The 19,779-nt window shown below is 41.4% G+C and overlaps 2 protein-coding genes across 2 annotated transcripts; both read right to left on the reverse strand.

Annotated features, from left to right (window-relative positions):
- Positions 1-10,557: 10,557 nt before the first annotated feature.
- Positions 10,558-11,105, reverse strand: LOC120851377 (hydroxyacyl-thioester dehydratase type 2, mitochondrial-like). Its single transcript, XM_040224120.1, has one exon. The coding sequence runs from the start codon at positions 11,080-11,082 to the stop codon at positions 10,576-10,578; it is 507 nt and encodes a 168-aa protein (XP_040080054.1). The 5' UTR covers positions 11,083-11,105; the 3' UTR covers positions 10,558-10,575.
- Positions 11,099-11,597, reverse strand: LOC120851385 (ribonuclease P protein subunit p14-like). Its single transcript, XM_040224135.1, has one exon. It carries the CDS (start codon positions 11,574-11,576, stop codon positions 11,202-11,204), a length of 375 nt encoding a protein of 124 aa, XP_040080069.1. The 5' UTR covers positions 11,577-11,597; the 3' UTR covers positions 11,099-11,201.
- Positions 11,598-19,779: the final 8,182 nt, after the last annotated feature.

The raw sequence follows: 19,779 nt of genomic DNA on the forward strand, positions 1-19,779 counted from the left end.
AGCAACAGTTAGAACTGGACCTGGAACAACAGACTGGTTCCAAATAGGAAAAGGAGTGTGTCAAGGCTGTATATTGTCACCCTGCTTATTTGAACTTCTATGCAGAGTACATCATGAGGAACGCTGGGCTGGAAAAACACAAGCTGGAATCAAGATTGCCGAGAGAAATATCAATAACCTCAGATATGCAGATGACACCACCATTATGGCAGAAAGTGAAGAGGAGCTAAAACCTCTTGATGAAAGTGAAAGAGGAGAGTGAAAAAGTTGGCTTAAAGCTCAACATTCAGAAAACGAAGATCATGGCATCTGGTCCTATCACTCATGGGAAATAGATGGGGAAAGTGGAAACAGTGTCAAACTTTATTTTGGGGGGCTCCAAAATCACTGCAGATGGTGATTGCAGCCATGAAATTAAAAGACGCTTACTCCTTGGAAAGAAAGTTATGACCAACCTAGATAGCATATTCAAAAGCAGAGACATTATTTTGCCAACAAAGTTCTGTCTAGTCAAGGCTATGGTTTTTCCTGTGGTCATGTATGGATGTGAGAGTTGGACTGTGAAGAAAGCTGAGCACTGAAGAATTGATGCTTTTGAACTGTGGTGTTGGAGAAGACTCTTGAGAGTCTCTTGGACTGCAAGGAGATCCAACCAGTCCATCCTAAAGGAGATCAGTCCTGGGTGTTCATTGGAAGGACTGATGCTGAAGCTGAGACTCCAATACTTTGGCCACCTGATGCAAAGAGCTGACTCATTGGAAAAGACCATGAAGCTGGGAGGGATTGGGGGCAGGAGAAGGGGGCAGAGGATGAGATGGCTGGATGGCATCACCGACTTGATGGACATGAGTTTGAGTAAACTCCTAGAGTTGGTGATGGTCAGGGAGGCCTGGCATGCTGCGATTCATGGGGTCACAAAGAGTCAGACACAACTGAGCGACTGAACTGAACTGAGAGTCATAATTACAAACTAACCTTAAAATATCACAAATTATAGTGTGGTCCTACAACACATGACTAGTACACAATTCACACAACATGGAAGTCACAGTGTGAGTTCAACATCCAGACTAATCTATACTGTACTCAACAAAACCAGTTCTCTGATCTTGGTTGCTGGAGGGATGCCAAATTGTCAAAAAAAAATTTTTAACTCTTATTTTCAGTTTTTGCCCTCATCTTATTGTGGACAGGTAATAACAAATAGTTTGGGGATTGGCACCAGTCCAGAAATCACATTTTCAGTAGCACTATCCTTGAAAGTCAGGTACATAACCTTACCAGGAAGATTGTTGAGATTTGGAGAAATTGAACCATCACCCAGAATAACTCACAACCTGACAGTTCATCCTGCACCAAAGTGATAATGAGGCTTCAAGGCAAAATGTCACACCTCTAGGTCTAAGTCGTGGAAGCAAACTCTGAAATGCAGTTAGTACAAGAGGTTTGGGATTGGGGTAAGTAGGGATGTCTCTGAAAGATAAAGAGGGAGGAAGCAGGATTGAGCAGAGTCTCAGACCGTGATGTACATCTGATAGGGTCTCGACCACCCCAACAACAATAAGTTCCAGAGCAAAGAACTCCCCAGAGGAGACCACATTGGGCAGAGATAGCCAGGAACTGGCACCCACTTCTCTGGTCTGTCATTGTCATTTTTAAGTGCCTTCAACTTAAAAACCGAAGCAGAGCCTAAAGATCCGGCCAACTGGTGACTCTCAATCAAGTTGTACAAGTTGTGCACTTTACAACTGAATGATAAATTCTTTCTTAAAGGGAGATCTGAGGGGTGCAGCTCCTGAACTGCTTGCTGTACACCCAACCATCCACATCACGGTAGCACCACAATCCCATGATTTGTTCAACAAATATTTACTGAATCTCTATTAAATGACAGACTCTAGTCTACGTCTTATAAGTAGAGTAGTGAAGAAAAGACCCTCCTCTGTATGGAGCTCAGATTCAAATATACTGCTGGGAATACCTCCCTGTCTTCTCTGCCTCCCTTTTCATCCACTTTTCTTCCCTCTTCTTTTCCTTCACCACACTTTTTTTCTCCTATAATTCCTGATTTCAACATTTAAAACTTCCAGTCATGCCTGAGTATTGCTGCCAGAGAACGCCCAGATGGTGGGACTTTCTGTCTTGAAACCAACAAAAGGAGTTTTTAGAGGATGAGGAATTGCTGCCTCACCATCTCTACTGTTTGCCTAAATGACCTCAGTATATAAACCACTTCTTTTTCTTTCTATTGCCTGGTCCTTCTTTCCTTCCTTCTCCCCACCCCAATGCCCTGTGCTAGAGTATTTCATTGATCAGATTCATTCTGGTGAGATTGGAATATCTAAATAGGTTGTCAGCTCATAAGGCATTCCAAAAACAGAAGAATGATAGTTGTTCCATCATTGTCTTAGTCCCTTTACGCTGGCATCAAAATATTATAGACTGAGTGGCTTATAAATAACAGACATCTGTTTCTTACCGTTATGGTGGCTGGAGGTCCAAGATCAGGGTGTCAGTATGGTCAGCTGAGGATTATCTTCCAGTCGAGGACTTCCAACTTCTTGTATTAATATCATCACTTGGAGAAGGAGGAAAGGAGCTCTCTCAGGCCTTATTTATGAGGGAGCTAACTCCATCATGAGGGCTTCACCCTTAGGACCTAATCATCTCCCAAAGGCCCCACCCAGTTCCTAATACCTTCACCTTGAGCATTAGATTTTCAATGTATGAATTTGGGGAATCTGTAAACATCCAGACCATAGCATTCATCTGTATCTCTCTGAGCTTTATTATCCGAAAAGATTTACACACCAAAAATGGGATAAGACAGGATTTAGAAACTTTCCTAGAATTAGCCACTTGAAAAAATAATTGTGCTAAGGCAATGCTTATTTTAAAAAATTTATTCTTAACATATTCCTTTAAACCTAGCTGTTTAATGGCATTCTTCAAAAAAAAGTCAATGTTTATAGACATACTGGAAATATATATATATATATTTATTACTCAGAATGAACCCTTCCTGTGAATTGCATCCCTGTGAATTGCATGTAGTTCTGTTCTCTGATTTCAAAGCTATCTTCTGCCATTCCCATGTGAAGAATAACCTGAGTTTTCTTGATTTATGATCAAAGATTCAGGTTTATATATTCTTTTTTTTAAAGGCTTTAATTTTTTAAATTTTATTACATATTTATTTTTGGCTGTTCTGAGTCTTTGTTGCTGCTCGGGCTTTTCTCCAATTGTGGTGCCCATGCTTCTCATTCCAGAGGCTTCTTTTGGTGCAGAGCACAGACTCTGGGGTGAGGGCTTCAGTAGTTTCAACATGTGGGCTCAGTAGTTATAACTCCCAGGCTCTAGAGCACAGGCTCAATAGTTGTGGCACATGAGTTTGGTTGCTCCACAGCTTGTGAAATCTTCCCGGATTAGGGATCAAACCTGTGTCTCCTGCATTGGCAGGCAGATTCTTTACCACTGAGCTACCAAGCCCCAAGATATATATATTCATTTTCATATTCTTTTCCATTGTATATTATTACAAGATATTGAAGTGCTATACAGTGAAGGAAAAGTAAAGAAAGTGTTGGTCGCTCGGTCGTATCTGACTTCTTTGCAACCCCATGGACTGTAGCCCATCAGGATTCCCTGTCCATGGAATTCTCCAGGCAACAATACTGTGGGTAGCCATTCCCTTCTCCAGGGGATCTTCCCAACCCAGGGATTGAACCCAGGTCTCCTGCATTGCAGGCAGATTCTTTATGATCTGAGCCAGCAGGGAAGCTATACAGTAGGTGCTTGTTATTTATCTATTTTTTGTATAAAGTAGTGTATACTGTTAATTCCAAACTCCCAATTTATTCCTCCCCCACTCTTTCCTCTTTGGTAACCCTAAGTTTGTTTTTTATGTCTGTGAGTCTGTTTCCATTTTGTAAATAAGTTGATTTCTGTCATTTTTTTTTTGGATTCCACGTATAAGCAATATCATATGATTGTTATCTTTCTCTGTCTCACTTCACTTAGTTGAAGTAAGTATGATAAGTAAGTTGAAGTAAGTAACAGGTCCATCGCATTGCTGCAAATGGCATCATTTCATTCTTTTATATAGCTGGGTAATATTCCACTGTATGCATCTTCTTTTCCATTCATCTGTCAATGGGCCTTTAGGTTGTTTCCAGGTCTTGGCTATTGTAAACAGTATAAAGAGATGAAACTGACTAAAGAGTCAGAGGGCTAAGATTCCTTCCGATTGACAGCACCCGTTTGCACTCACTAAACTTTGCTATTTTCCTTAAAGGTTTAAAGGAGCTTGACAGCCCCCTTCCGACCCACACTATTCCTTAAATTCTTCTGAGGAAGCGACTTAGCAGCAGCAGCAGCAGCATGGTGTGTGCAGACAAAAATGCAAATTCACTTATGATTCGATTCTATCATAGTCATATTACCAACTTTATAAGATGTTAACTGAGGAATGAGACAATCAGTTGTGTTTTATGAGGCCATTATGATAACCTCATATGCCCAGTGAGTGAGCCAACCATGAGAGTGAAATGCAAGTGTTTCTGGCTGCTTCTCACTAAGAGTTAATAGCTCCATTAAACATACCTTGATGGGGAGTGTGTCCCATCTAGGTGTTTAATCATTTATTGGGGAATTTTGTCCCAGTCACCCTAATCAAGCAGATTGTTTTATAGGATTATAAATCACAGTGAATATCTGAAAAGGTGTGAGTCCTGCCCTTTCCCAAAGAAAGGCTAGGGGACTTCCCTGGTGGTCTAGAGACTCCTCATTCCCAATGAAGGGTGCCCAGGTTCGATCCCTGGTTGGGAAACTAGATCCCCATGCCCTACCTAAAGATCCCGCACGCCACAAGGAAGATCACAGATCCTGCACGTCGCAACTAAGACCTGTGCAACCAAACAGATGAATAATATTGAAAAGAAAGAAAGAAAGGCTGGGACCCTGTAAGCAAAAGGAACTTGGAAGGTTAAAAAAAATTATTCAGATAAACTCTATTAGCATAAAACCTGTTTATGCTAACAAATTAAGCTAGGATGTGGAAACAATTATCCCAGACTCAAACAAGACTGGAAATGTTTGAGTAGAGGCATTTCTAGCAATTTTCACTATTGTGGACTTGCTCTGTGCCGTGACTTCCACTAATCAGAAAAAGAAAAAAAAACAATTCTTCATGGAGAGGGCCCCATTTTGGGGTAAATCTATAAAACCTCTGTCCCTCCAGTGAAATATTAGCATCCGGATAGAAGAGATCAGGAGCTTAAAAATCCAAATTAAAAAAAATATTGACTTCATCTCAACAGCATAATTAATTTTCCACATCCAGAAATTAAGTATTTAATGTGAAAGAAAGGTAGATGGTATGTGATTCTATTTGCTGGTTTTGCTTTGTCTTACAGGGAAGGTAGTAGAAATTTCCTTTTCATTAGCAGCTGTCAATGTGAGTTTCTTTCATTTCAGATGGAGAGGAATCTCTGTTTTCATATAGTATGTCAATAACATATTTTTCCTTTCATATTAAATTATAAATGACATCTCACTAGCTTATTAGTATTATTTTCACAGACATTCCCTCAAGCACCTGTTTAGCTTCATGAGCAAATACCGTGTAGAGATCAAGTCACACTAAATCTTTTCCCTTGGCAGCCAACACACAGAGGCCTTGGGGGACCTTCCCCAGGCTGACACCTCTATTGCTTCCTTTCCATGCTCACTTTCATCAGTGTCTTTGACCTTTAGCTGCCATCATCTAATAGCAGTTCAGAGGAGGCGGCATAGAAGTATACTGTGCAGATAAACGCAGCAGGGAATCTGATCTGCATGCAGATCTGACACTTCTTTTGTAAACTCCTCAGCTAGATTTCCCGTTCTTAAGGATGGTGACCTCTTTTCTTCCTCTCTAATTTCTTTTCAGTGCCTTGAACATTACTATAACCCCATCTAGTCATTGATTGGATAGTTGATGATTAGATTCACCTTTTCAGCTATTATATAAAGAAAAGGCTAGGAAATGTGTGAACCAGGTTCATCTAAAGAAGGACTCTGACATTGTTTTCCTCTCAGTGAACAAAACTGCAGTGGAAATGTTATACTATCAAAGTAGCTAGCAGGAAGAAGAACATCTATATTATGAAGGAAAAAAAATATGTTCACTCAGTACAGTACATCTAAATGGAGTGTGTACAGAATTTCAGAAAAAATACAGTTACATTTGGATGAACTTTTTCTTCTATTTTCCAATAGAATTATTCTATTCTGTGAAAATTTTATATTATGTTGAAATTAAGAGATGCAAAAAAAAAAAGCAAGGCAGATATAGCTTTGTCCATTAAAAACATCTTAACTCTTTCACTAGAGAATTTTAGAGTAAGTATTCTAGAGCATTTCATTTAAAAATAAACGGACAAGGAAGAAGTCAGCCTTAAAAACTTTCCACTCTGAAAAGGGAAGCAAAATATTATTAATAGAAATGATTTTTACTATTGTTTTATTGATCACATATGTGGCTACGGCAGATTCAGAAGTCTCAAAAATAGACTTTGTAAAAGCAGCTGCAGCTGCAACCATACTATTTTAGGTAAAGCAACCTTTCTAAATAGGTAGTATTTACTTTAAAGCCTTGATGTAAATCAATGAATGGGTTAGCTGCATATTGAAAACATATGTTTGTCTTTTTCTGTGTAAATGTTTGCCTCCTCCCAAATCAATTCAATTATGCTTATCCTGTAGGACTTGGCCTAGATCAAGATAACATGATAGACAGGAAAGACGGGCAAAGATTCTGAAGACTTACGGCTTAAGGAAAAGAAGAATTTGTTGAGATGACCAAATTCATGAGGCCAAGCCCTACACCTCTACATTAATTTGTAAACAACTGTCAATTTGTGATTGAATTATTTCCCCACTACCACCAAAAGATGTTACAATCCTAACCCCCAGTACCTGTGAGTGGGACCTTATCTGATAATAGGATTTTTGCAGATCATCAAGCTAAGACGTTAGGGTGAGTCCTAAGCCAGTTTGACCAGGGTCCTTATGAAATGAGGAAAATTGGGAAATTGAGACAGAAACATACACAGGGAGAAAGCAGCAATCAGAGTGATATATCTGAAGGCAAAGGACACCAGAGATTGACAGCAAACCAATAAGTTAGGAGGGAGGCACAGAACAGGTTCTGTCAAAAAGAACCAATGCTGCCAAGATCTTGATCTTGGATTTCTGGCCTCCAAAGTTATGAGACAGATTTCTGCCATTTAAGCCTACCCAGTTTGTGGTACTTTGTTAGAACAACTCTAGGAGACTAATACAGCAATCATTGCCATGTACGTTACACAGGTGGCCTAAGTAGGAAGTTTAAGTTTTAAATGAATGTGTATCTGTGACTTTTTTTTCTAAGTCAGTTTCTTGGAGGTATAGGGCTTTCCTGGAGAAGGCAATGGCACCCCACTCCAGTACTCTTGCCTGGAAAATCCCATGGATGGAGGAGTCTGGTGGGCTGCAGTCCATGGGGTCGCTAAGAGTCGGACACGACTGAGCGACTTTCCTCTCACTTTTCACTTTCATGCATTGGAGAAGGAAATAGCAACCCACTCCAGTGTTCTTGCCTGGAGAATCCCAGGGATGGGGGAGCCTGGTGGGCTTCCATCTATGGGGTTGCACAGAGTTGGACAGGACTGAAGCAACTTGGCGGGGCTTTCCTGGTGGCTCAGATGATAAAGAATCTATCTGCCTGCAATGTAGGAGACCCAAGTTTGATCCCTGGGTTGGAAAGATCCCTTGTGGATGGGAATGGCTACCCACTCCAGTATTCTTGTTCAGATAATTCCATGGACAGAAGGGCCAGGAGGGCTATAGTCCATGGGGTCACAAAGAGTTGGACACAACTGAGTGAATAACGCTTTCATGGATGTGCAATTTATGCACTCTAATTGTTCAGTTTAATGGGTTTTGGCAACTGTGAGACCTTTTCAATCAAGCTGTTCCTTGGGCTGTTCACTCAAGCTCTTTTCAAGTCAACACCCCACTGGCCTCCCAGGCAACCAGCACTTTTTCTGTCACTAGAGATTGATATTGTCAATTCTGAGACTTCATATAAAAGGAATGGAAATCATACAATATGTGTTCTTCTGTCTCTGCCTTCTTTCACTTAGCATAATTTTCTTTAATGTTTTTCTGTGTTGGGTATCAGTGGTTAATTCCTTTTTATTCTATGAATGTATCAGTTTGTCTATCTATACAGTTGTTAATGGGCCTTTATGTTGTTTAATTTTTTGGTTATTATGAATTAAATAGTATGAACAGTTAGGTGCAAGTCTTTCTACAGGCACCAACTTTCATTTCTTTTCAGTAAATACATAGGAGCAGGACTTCGGGGCCATAGGATAAATTTGTGCTTCTGTTTTTAAGAGACTGTCTAACTGTTTAAAAAGTAGCCAGAGCACGTTACACTGCTGCTTTCCCTACAAGGGTCAGCAAACTTTTTGTAATTGGCCAGAGAGTAAATATTTTCAGCCTTGTAGGACATATACGGTCTCTGTCACATATTCTTTTATTTTACACCCCCCTTGATTGCAGCCATGAAATTTAAAGACGCTTACTCCTTGGAAGAAAAGTTATGACCAACCTAGATAGCATATTCAAAAGCAGAGACATTACTTTGCCGACTAAGGTCCGTCTAGGCAAGGCTATGGTTTTTCCTGTGGTCATGTATGGATGTGAGACTTGGACTGTGAAGAAGGCAGAGCGCCAAAGAATTGATGCTTTTGAACTGTGGTGTTGGAGAAGACTCTTGAGAGTCCCTTGGACTCCCAGGAGATCCAACCAGTCCATTCTGAAGGAGATCAGTCCTGGGTGTTCTTTGGAAGGAATAATGCTAAAGCTGAAACTCCAGTACTTTGGTCACCTCATGCGAAGAGTTGAGTCATTGAAAAAGACTCTGATGCTGGGAGGGATTGGGGGCAGGAGGAGAAGTGGACGACAGAGGATGAGATGGCTGGATGGCATCACGGACTTGATGGACGTGAGTCTGAGTGAACTCCGGGAATTGGTGATGGACAGGGAGGCCTGGCGCGCTGCGATTCATGGGGTCACAAAGAGTCAGACACGATTGAGCAAATGAACTGAACTGAACTGAAAAACATAAAAGACATTCTTGGCTCAGGAATCATACAAAAGCACGCCTTGAGTTGGACTTGACACTATTGCCAGTTTGTATCAGTCAAGGTTCAACCAGAAAAACAGAAACCCTGCATGATACAAACATAGATGGGGACTCAGCCCTTCGAATCTGCAGGTTCCACATCTGAGGGTTCAACCCACCGCAAATCAAAGGGGAAAAAAAAGTTTCTTTAATTCCAAAGTTTCAAAAACAGAAAGTTGAATCTGCTCACTACTGGCACGTGTTTACATAGCATGCTGAGTGCTAGGTCACTTCAGCCATGTCCCACTCTTTGCGACTCTATGGACTGTAGCCCGCCGGGGTCCAGCCCCCACAGGATCCAGGGAAACCCGAAGGAGAAACGGCGTCAGCGATTGATTGAGAGAGAGAGATAGACAAGAATGTTGTAGATAAGAAACTAGAGGAGAGGAGAAAAGAGGCTGGAGTTCCTTGGTTTATACAGAAAATCAATAAACTCTCAAGACAAGAGACTTGCACCGTCTACGTGAGGCCACAGGTGCCCTCCCGGTCTCCCGGAGGAGTGAAGGCGCAGGGCGCCTTCCTGTTCAGGTCTTAGAAACCCAGGCAAATAAGTAGACACGGCGGATCTCTGTACTCCAGATGGGAACTAGCCTGAAAGAGAGAGTAAGAGGAGGAAAATGATGATTGACACGAGGAGATCAAGCTGCTTTGATGAGCGAGATCCATAGCTTTATTTATTTTTTTTTTCAGGATCTAACAATATTTATTGTTAAAAGATAGGTGTTCAAAGATGACCTATCTTCCATCATTGCCTTTAATAATTAAATGCTTGCTACTGATAAACTCAGTGACTTTAGTAAATTCTTATCTACACAGATATAGGTAGGTTTGTGTTATCTGAATGCAAATCTAATTAGGTTTGAAATCCTAAAAGTAGAACATTAAGCTAAACAATAACTTTCCTAACACTTTTTTCAGTTTCTTTTTTTTTCCTTTTTTAATGGCACCTTATGGGAACCTGGTTAACAATGTACAACCTTAGAATCACCTCTGATCTCCTTTGTTCATTTGTGTGTGTGTGTGTTTGTGCGAGCATGTACGTGCTGTGCCACACGGCTTGTAGGATCCTACATTCCTGACTAGGGATTGGATCCACGCCCCTGGCAGTGAAAACCTAGAGTCCTAACCATTGGACCACCAGGGAATTGCCTATTTTTTTCAGTGTTGAAAACCTAGATAGATGATGAATATACTTAAGCCAGAGTGAAGCTTAAGTGGACACTGGAACATCTCTCTATCTGCTCCCTTCCCCTAGTACAGGTTTATGAGCCTGTCCTTGCTGAAGAAGAGCCATCCCCGTTTTCCCCAGAGGCTTTCAATAACAACACTGATGCCTGAACTTGTACCTCTGAAGATGTATTTCAGGATTTGGGAGCTTCTGGGACCATAACTTTAACCCACCCTTCCATAACAGTCTTTTTACTTTCTAGTACAGAACATGATACTGCAATAATGGCAATGAACCGCTTCAACTTTTTCACTTCTTCAGAAGCTAAAACAACTTCCCCAACATATAAAGGGGCTGGAAAGTTAATTTCCTGGGAGAGAAACACACAGCCTGGCCCTGGCATTTTAGTACCAAGGAGAGCTGAAATAAGTCCATTGATCAAAACTCCATGGACAATGGTCTTTCCAAATCTGGTGTGTTTTGCAAAATCTTCATCTAAGTGCAAAGGATTGATGTCCCCTGTTAATTCTGAGAAGGTGGCCACATCCCTCTGTGTGAAGGCCCTCCTGAGTTCAGCCCGGTCTCCAACTCTGAGGTGCATGTGCTCTAAGGGCTGCCTGTTCAGCACTGCTTGGCTCAGGCAGATTGTCCTGTGAAGCCTACCCCACCAAAGGCGATGGCTGGACATTACTGGGAACATCTTCAGCACTCTCAGATCCCATCGATAGGAGCTTTTGGGCTGCTTCAGTCTCCAAACATTATGCTGGCATCAAAAAGTACCTTTGAGAGTGAGGAATATTTTCTCAAATTGAAGACCACTCAATTCAATACTAGTTCTCTACTACTGCCAGATAATGCAAGGAGAAATGGAGAAACCTGAATCACTCTGAAAGCACAGTTCTTGCCTTTATAGGATCCTAACAGGGTCAGAGAGCTCCACAATTTGACAAGACCACTGCTGCATATCCTCAGGATGGCTGACAGGGTCTTCTCTTCATAGGTTAGAACGTCCAGAGGTAAGGCAGCATCGACCTCACCAAACAGGTCCTTCAGGGCTGAAATAAGCAGCTGCTTGAATTGTGCAGCATTCAGTCCAACACTAGCATCTTGAAATTCTAGGCGGACTTTCGTGTAGTGGTACTCAGAGGGATTTTCGTAAACAATTCTTTCATATGTGGTAGCTGGGGCTGGCATCTTTTTCCAGTGCTGATCACATCTACCCGCTCTCCGTCGGACTAGTCCGACGCCTCCCGGACTCTTACTCACTGCGAGAATCCACCAAGACGTGGAGCTACCGCGCAGCCCGCCCATAGCTTTATTTTTAAACGGTACTTATATACCTTTTTTGTACATAGGGGAAATGAAAGATGCAAGGTCATACAGAGTCAGCCCAACATTCCAGCAGTATTGCCTTTATCAAAACCATGATTTTTCTGCATACCTTTTCCACAAAAGATGTTGTGTACAGTATCTTCTGGCCTTGGAGGCCTGTGAACATTTTATGACCCTCTTTTGATAAAGGCTGCTCAACCAAAAAACTTGTTTTCCCTCAAAGTGTTTTTTCTTTATATTTCTAATCTATGTCAGCCTCAGAAAATGCCAAACAGAGTTACGTTTTTCACAGAGCAAAGGTGCAATGAGTTACAAGAAAGAACTAATTAGCTCAAAAGTCTGCTATGGTTAAATTCAAGGCTACACTTGTTTTTCTAGCATTCTCACTATGTTAACCAATGCATTCCCAGGTGCACAGTGGATAAGAGATATGGGAACTTAGCAACAAGCATTGGACCAGTAATGAAATCCTACATCAGCACTAGCACTACTCTAATAACTTTTACTCTTTCAAAGACTCTATGTTTTAGGCTTTCCGTGCCTCTCACAGTTGGGAGGCTGTAAATAATCACATGCATAGCTATAAGGGTCTGGATATACCTGCCGAGCAAGCTAGAATGCTAACAGAGGGGGTTTGATTTGAAATATTCCTCTCATGTCCAGGAGACTTATTAGCTATAGCCCTAAGTTGATTTTCTCCAGAGAAAGGTGGTCAGGGTTAGCCCCCTGTTAATGTCAGAGGAGTTGGTGAAAGTCATGAAACAGTAAAACAGACAGATTCTGGTTTGGGGGTAGATGCTCGAGAAAGCCTAGGGAGCCCCTTGAGTTCTGAAGCCTTGCTTAACAGTTCTCTTCCACATGACTTTGTCATGGGTGGGGTCTCCCATGGTGGCTCCCGTCAGTAGCCTACCAGGCTCCTCTGTCCATGGGATTGTCCAAGCAAGAATACTGGAGTGGGTTGCCATGCCCTCCTCCAAGGGATCTTCCAAACCCAGGGATCAAGCCAGAACCAGGGATCGAACTTGTGTCTCTTAGGTCTCCTGCATTGGCAGGCAGGTTCTTTACCACCTGGGAGGCCCATTTATATAGCATTTACATTGTATTTATAACTATTTACACAGCATTTACATTGTATGATGTATTATAACTAATTCAGAGATGATTTAAAATGCAAGAAAGAAAATGTGTGCAGGATATAGGCAATGTTATATGTCATTTATATCTCAACAAATTTTGAAATTAGAAAAGAATCCTTAGTAAGGATTTTAATAATGATTGACAATAGACCCATATGCTAGAACTATTCTGTAGATTGCAGACTCTGCTGCCACCAGAGGCAGCATCAGGCAAGACGTGATCAATCTTTGAAGACTGAGTGAAATTTTTAGTTTAGTTGCCTGGTTGGTAAAGCCTGTCCTTGTGATAAAACAGAATAGTTAGGAAATAAATCCACCGCTGTCGATATATGAATTCGGTGATTTTCAAAGTTGTCTGTGCATCAGAATTACCCAGAAGACTGGCTATGATACAGATTGCTGTCCCTTCTCTGCTCCCCCGCCCCCTCCACCCAGAGTTAATTATTCAGCATGCCTGGGGTGGGAAGCAAAGCATTTTCATTTCTGGCAGGTTCCCAGGGGACACTCATACTGCTGGTTCCAGACCACACTTTGAGACTCACAGAACTCCCAGTATTTAAGTAAATCCTGACAATTCATCTATGCTAGTTGCAGTATATGGGATCTAATTCCCTGACCAGGGATTGAACCCAGGCCCCCTGAATTGGGAGCTTGAAGTCTTAATCACTAGACTACCAGGGAAGTCCCATGCTGATTGTATTTTAATAAATGTTAAGTTCTTTTTGTCTTCAGGATATAGATGATTTCTCTCCCTGATATTGATTATTATTCAAAAATAATAGAGGTTTTCTGAAAGGCAAATCTTTTTGCCTATCTGAAAAATTATTTGAAACCAGTTGAAAGACTTGAAGACCAAACTGCTATTTAGGGACTCCCAGAGCACAGTTACAAAAAACAGTCAGGAAGAAAATGACACAGACATCTAATGCTAAATGAATTACTATAAAAATCAGTCTGTCTTTACCATTTAGCCTTGTCTGGATTAAATATTCCTAGGCTACGACATAATTCAGGCCCAAAATAGGTTTTAAAAAGATAGATTAACAGATCTAAACTAAAACTTGTTGTATTTCCCTATACTTTCCATTCCTATTTTTTTCCTTTCTCATCCTGATGGATTTATTTTTTACCCTTTCTGTTTTTCCTTTTTTTCAATGAGTTCACTTTACTAAATACCTCCAAATACTTTTCCCCTTTTTGCAGATCTGCTAAGTATACTTCATAGTTCATGTCAAGTGTCCAGAGACTGCATAAAGGAATCTGTTATAAACAGCTGGACTTGGTGGGTTTGAACTAAACCCAGTGTATTCTCTGCATGGCTCCAGATAATTTTACAAGCTAATGCTGTAATGATGTCAAATGGAAATGGCTCCCTGGACCCCACTCCACACCCTCTGTCCTTATTTATTAGTGGGTATAACACGAAGTTAAGTTTTATGTGTTTAGCCTCCCCACTCATTCAAATAGGAATAGTGAAGTCATTGGGGCAGGACTGACCTGTGAAAGAAATACCAATTCCTCAGGTTTAGAGGAACCCAGAAATTATGTTGATTTGCCAGCATGAGTTCTGGTGACTACATTTTACCACTATCAAAGCCAACTCACAGAAGCTTAGTCTCTCCTGTGGCAGAGGAGTCATTGAAAATGCAATACTTATTTCCTTTATGTTGTTGTTTAATCACTAAATTGTGTCCAACTCTTTTGCAACCCCATGGACTGCAGTGTGCCAGTCTCCTCTGTCCATAGGATTTCCTAGGCAAGAATACTGGAGTGGGTTGCCATTTCCTTCTCCAGGGGATCTTCTTGACCCAGGGATAAAAACCAAATTCCCTGCTTTGGCAGGTGGGTTCTTTACCACTGAGCCTTCCTTTATGAATTTGATGTCTTTACAGTGCCTTGGTGTGTTTCATGAGACTCACATCAGTATGATTGTTGGAAACGAAACAACTAACTTTTACAAAGCCATGTCGGAACCCAACCAACTCTGTTTGCTAAAGACTGATGGGGCTCTCTGGGTGCAGGACTTTGACTTTTAAAATGGGACAGTCACAGGTGAACTGGAACAAAACGATCATCCTAATAAATTTAGCACATGTGGGTGCTGAGGCATCATTTCTGAAGGTCAGTATCCTCTTCTACAGCACTCTGAGACCCCACCAAAGGAGATGGCCTTTGTGTGAAACCCAGAGCACTCGAATAAGGAAGGTGGCTTCTACCTCCTGAGGGGCTAACCTGAGGACTCCAACATCATTCGTGTCCTCCCAGAGGAGGTGACTGACTCCTGTCGTCCTGTCATCCCTTGTAGATACATAGCTCATTCCTCATAAAGATTTTAGCCATATTTTAGTCCGCCATTGGTCCTCCTCACCAGAAGCAATGGGGTTGGAACTTCAGCTGCCTCCGTTCTCACTTGGAAGGTGAGGCTGATACCAGTCACCCTACCTTTGCAGTGAAGAGTAAGGAGTGCTGAATGAAAGTGCCTAGCAGCATGCCTGGTGTACAAGCATCCTACAAACGTGAGGCTCACCCTCCTTTAAGTTTCCATTAAATCTATAAAGGAGAAGGAACAACTCTTCTAGAAGAGACAACCTCTAAATGATCATTCCCGAAGAGCCTTGTATTTATTTTTGTCAGTTTCTTTCAGTGGAAGCTTTCTGTGAGAGTATCATAACTCAACTTGTATATTGAGAAGGAACTGACTTACTATGGTAACGGATTGTTTTCCATCCTACAGACATAATCTGAAACAGACCTGAACAGAAGCTGCAACTTAGGGCACAGAACCTGGCACTGTGATGACCCAGATGGCATTTAAAGGGTTTGCCTCAAAATATTAGACATGAGAGACACTCCTGATTTATTTACTATGAGCAATAAATTGGTGCAGTGGATGGAAAGCTTTTAAATTTTTTTTTTCTATGAAAAAATTTAAACACACACAAAAGCACAATAGTACAATGGAGGGAGTTGTTTTTAACATAGGTGAAAGTATATTGTTAACATAGGGAGCAGGGTGATTAAAGGAAAATGTTCGAACCCTAAATTTATGCCTCCAATAAAGAAGTAGCAGTTTATTTAGCAGTTGTAGGATTCTGTTTAAAAGTCGTATGGTACTCTCTCTCTCTTTTTGGGGTGCGGGGTGCGGTGGTGTTGTTTGTATAATACTCTCTTTTAAGCAATCATTAGCGCAAACCACTGTAAAAAGAAATACATTTTACCTTGTGACTCATACTTAATGTATGACCAAGATCAAAGTTTTCTAAAAGGATCCTTGCCATTTGCAATGAACTCTGATTTATTTACTTATTTCTCCATTTGTTCAGTGTGTGTTTGTAAGGTTACATAAAATAGGTGGAGTAACACCTGTTTAAAGAACAGGAATATAGAAAAGAGAAGAAACACCCCATTTGTCTCACTTAATCTTCTTTCTGAGGATGTAACTAAAATTATCCAGGGGACATAATTTCTTTTCTGCCATAGGAAGCCGACAAACCTAATGTTCAGGTAGCCTATTTTTTATACAGGAAACTTTGAACATTTTCATCACCATCTTGAAAACTGACGAACCTAGGCACACATGGATCATTTAGATCCTGTGATCGCCTGCTGGATTTTCTGCGGCAAAGTACACACCCAGACAGCTCATAGTCCCAAATCCTAAACAATTAAACACATCCTTTGCTTAAGTAGTGGTCAGTCTACTTGAACTTCTGTTCACCCTGGACCAGGATGAAAAAGGAAAATGAAAAGTATAAAGAAGAAAGAGAAGAAAGCACTTGGAGATGTCTAGCTTTGGTAATTGGAGAAGGCAATGGCACCCCACTCCAGTACTCTTGCCTGGAAAATCCCATGGCCGGAGGAGCCTGGTAGGCTGCAGTCCATGGGGTCGCCAAGAGTCAGACACGACTGAGTGGCTTCTTCACTTTCACTTTTCACTTTCATGCATTGGAGAAGGAAATGGCAACCCACTCCAGTGTTCTTGCCTGGAGAATCCCAGGGACGGGGGAGCCTGTTAGGCTGCTGTCTATGGGGTCGCACAGAGTCGGACACGACTGAAGTGACTTAGCAGCAGCAGCAGCTTTGGTAATTCCAATTAAATTAGAATTATCCTTCATCTCCCCATCTACCACTTAGTTCCTTTTTCTTTTCTTTTCTTTTCCTTTTGCTCATTTTTCAAGAAATAAACACAAAATAGCTCATCAAAATAGCAACCATTAAGGGGTTGGGAAGAAAGAGCCCAAGTTTGATGTTACTTTGTTTCTAATAGAATGAAAAAAATTGTAAACCCAAAACAAACCCTATAATTCAACCCAACTTGTTGCTACCCTCTGATTAAAGCATTTTTTTAAAATAACAGATAGGAAGTTGAGATCTGCACTGAGATAATGATGGTTAGCACAGATCAAAAGGAATGGTACATATGTCAGTTAGGTTAAGTGACAGGATGTGGGGAAGTGGTAGGTCCTATATCCAGTTACTTCATGCAAGAGTACATTTGCTGAATGCAGGTACTCTTAACGGGAGCTGCTCATAGACGGAAAACCAGGGAAATTAATGGAAGGCAATCTATAAAGGTTAGAGTGTTTGTTCTAATACGGCTCCAAGACCACATTTCTCCTAATTAGTAATATTACTGTAATTTTTTATAACTGCCTATCTTGCCCTGCCGAGGGTAGTAAATTATTTTTGAAGCTTTCATCTAGCATTTCTGGGAGATTAGCATTATGTTTTAAGTACACTATAGCCCACATACATAAACTTAGTCATTAAATATAGACAGACTATCCCCCCAAGGCTATTAGAAGGAAAAATATTTAAAATCTGCCCTCCCCCCCCACACAAACACACACAAATACAAAACACAAAGATTCCATCCATGGCATTTGCGGGAACAAAAGGAGCAAGAAATGTAGAAGAATGGCAATATCTGTATGTCCCAGAAAATAATAGTATGTAGCTTTGGGGACTGGGAAGAGGAGAGGATGAGAAATAGTAAAATGGGAAAGTCACACAACAGTTTTTCCTGGCAGGGAAAGTTGCAATAGAAAGGTGTTGCTAAAGACTACAGTTAATGCCACAGATTTCTTTGAGATGCCATCGCACATTACATTTCATAACAAAGATGATCTTGGCTAACTGAGGCCATGCTATAAATCAGAGAAATTAAAAAGCCATGTTACAAATTCTATGCAGCTTAACATGAGGGTTGCTTCCTCATTTAACTTAATTACCGAAATCTAAAATTCTAGAACCAGAAAAGACCTTCTCATTTACCTCCTACGAGGCTTAACTGGTGGCTCAAACAGTAAAAAATCTGCCTGCAATGCAGAAGCATGTGAGCATGAGTGCTCAGCGGCTTCAGTCATATCTAACTCTTTGTGACCTTATGGACTATAGCCCTCCAGGCGCCCCTGTCCATAGTATTCTCCAGGCAAGAATACTGGCGTGGGTTGTCATGCCCTCCTCCAGGGGATCTTCCCAACCCTGAGATCAAACCTGCACCTCCTGTGTCTCCTGTATTGCAGGCAGATTCTTTACCCACTGAGCCACCTGGGAAGCCTGCTATGCCAGAAACTCGGGTCCAATCCTGGGCCGGGAAGATTCCTGGGAGAAGGGAATAGCTACCCACTACAGTATTCTTTGGAGAAGGCAATGGCACCCCACTCCAGTACTCTTGCCTGGAAAATCCCATGGATGGAGGAGCCTGGTAGGCTGCAGTCCGTGAGGTCACTAAGAGTTGGACACAACTGAGCGACTTCCCTTTCACTTTTCACTTTCATGCATTGGAGAAGGAAATGGCAACCCACTCCAGTGTTCTTGCCTGGAGAATCCCAGGGACAGGGGAGCCTGGTGGGCTGCCGTCTATGGGGTCATGCAGAGTCTGACATGACTGAAGTGACTTAGCAGAAGCAGTACAGTATTCTTGCCTGGAGAATTCCTTGGACAGACAAGGCTGGTGGGCTACAATCCACAGAGTCACAAAGAGTCGAACACAACTGAGTGACCAACATTTTCACTCAGGTTTAGCTACCTCCAGCTTAATTACAATCAAATCAGGTCACCTTTAAGCTGAAACAATTCCACACCCTTGATAATCAATAGGCCAGGACTAGAATGAGACTGAGGTCCTTGCCTTTCTCAGTAATCAAAATAAATATTATATTAACTTCCTCTATTCAAATCCCATCTCTGTTAGATCCTGTCTTTATTTAAAATTTTGATACCCTGATCATCATGGATTTTTTTGCACTTATTTGTTTAAAGTAGCATTTATCTTGATTATTGGGGCTTTTGACATTCTCAAATTATGCACCGTGAGGCCAGTGTTTCATTCACCCCACAGTAGTCCTGGAGCTGTAAACCCCATTCTGAGATTTATACAAGCTCAGGTTCAGAAATTTCTTTCTTTCTTCTTGCCCAGGGTTTCTCAGCCTCAGCACTATTGACATTTCTGGCCCAGATAGTTCTTTTTGTGGGAGTTTGCCCTGTGCCTTGTAGGATATTTAGCAGCATCCCAGGCCCCCCCTAGTTAGATGCTAGTAACACTCTGCCTTTCCCCTCTTCTTACCAGCATTGCCAAATCATCCTTGGTTGAAAGCCACTAACCTAACCAAAGTCACCTCATTTCTTCACATTTTGTTCTCAGCAGAGACAGAAAGCAGCTTTTCATCATCCTCTAAACAATCACCCCAAGGGAGTCTTTGCTTTGTAGAATGTGTGTTTACATTCTAACTTGATTAGAGTGATGATAATCATATTAGCATGTCTAGACTTACCAAGGTCAAATCCCTGGCCTCTGTAAGGTTTATTCCTGTCTTATATCTGACATCTCGGTAGATCACTTGGCCATCTGCAGCAGTAGCTTCTTCCAGAAGTTCAGAGATGCCTTGTAATTGTAACCCTTTTGTCAAACTGCAAATTCAACTCTT

The sequence above is a fragment of the Oryx dammah genome, unplaced genomic scaffold (assembly GCF_014754425.2).
Source record: "Oryx dammah isolate SB20612 unplaced genomic scaffold, SCBI_Odam_1.1 HiC_scaffold_25, whole genome shotgun sequence".
NCBI lineage: Eukaryota > Metazoa > Chordata > Mammalia > Artiodactyla > Bovidae > Oryx > Oryx dammah.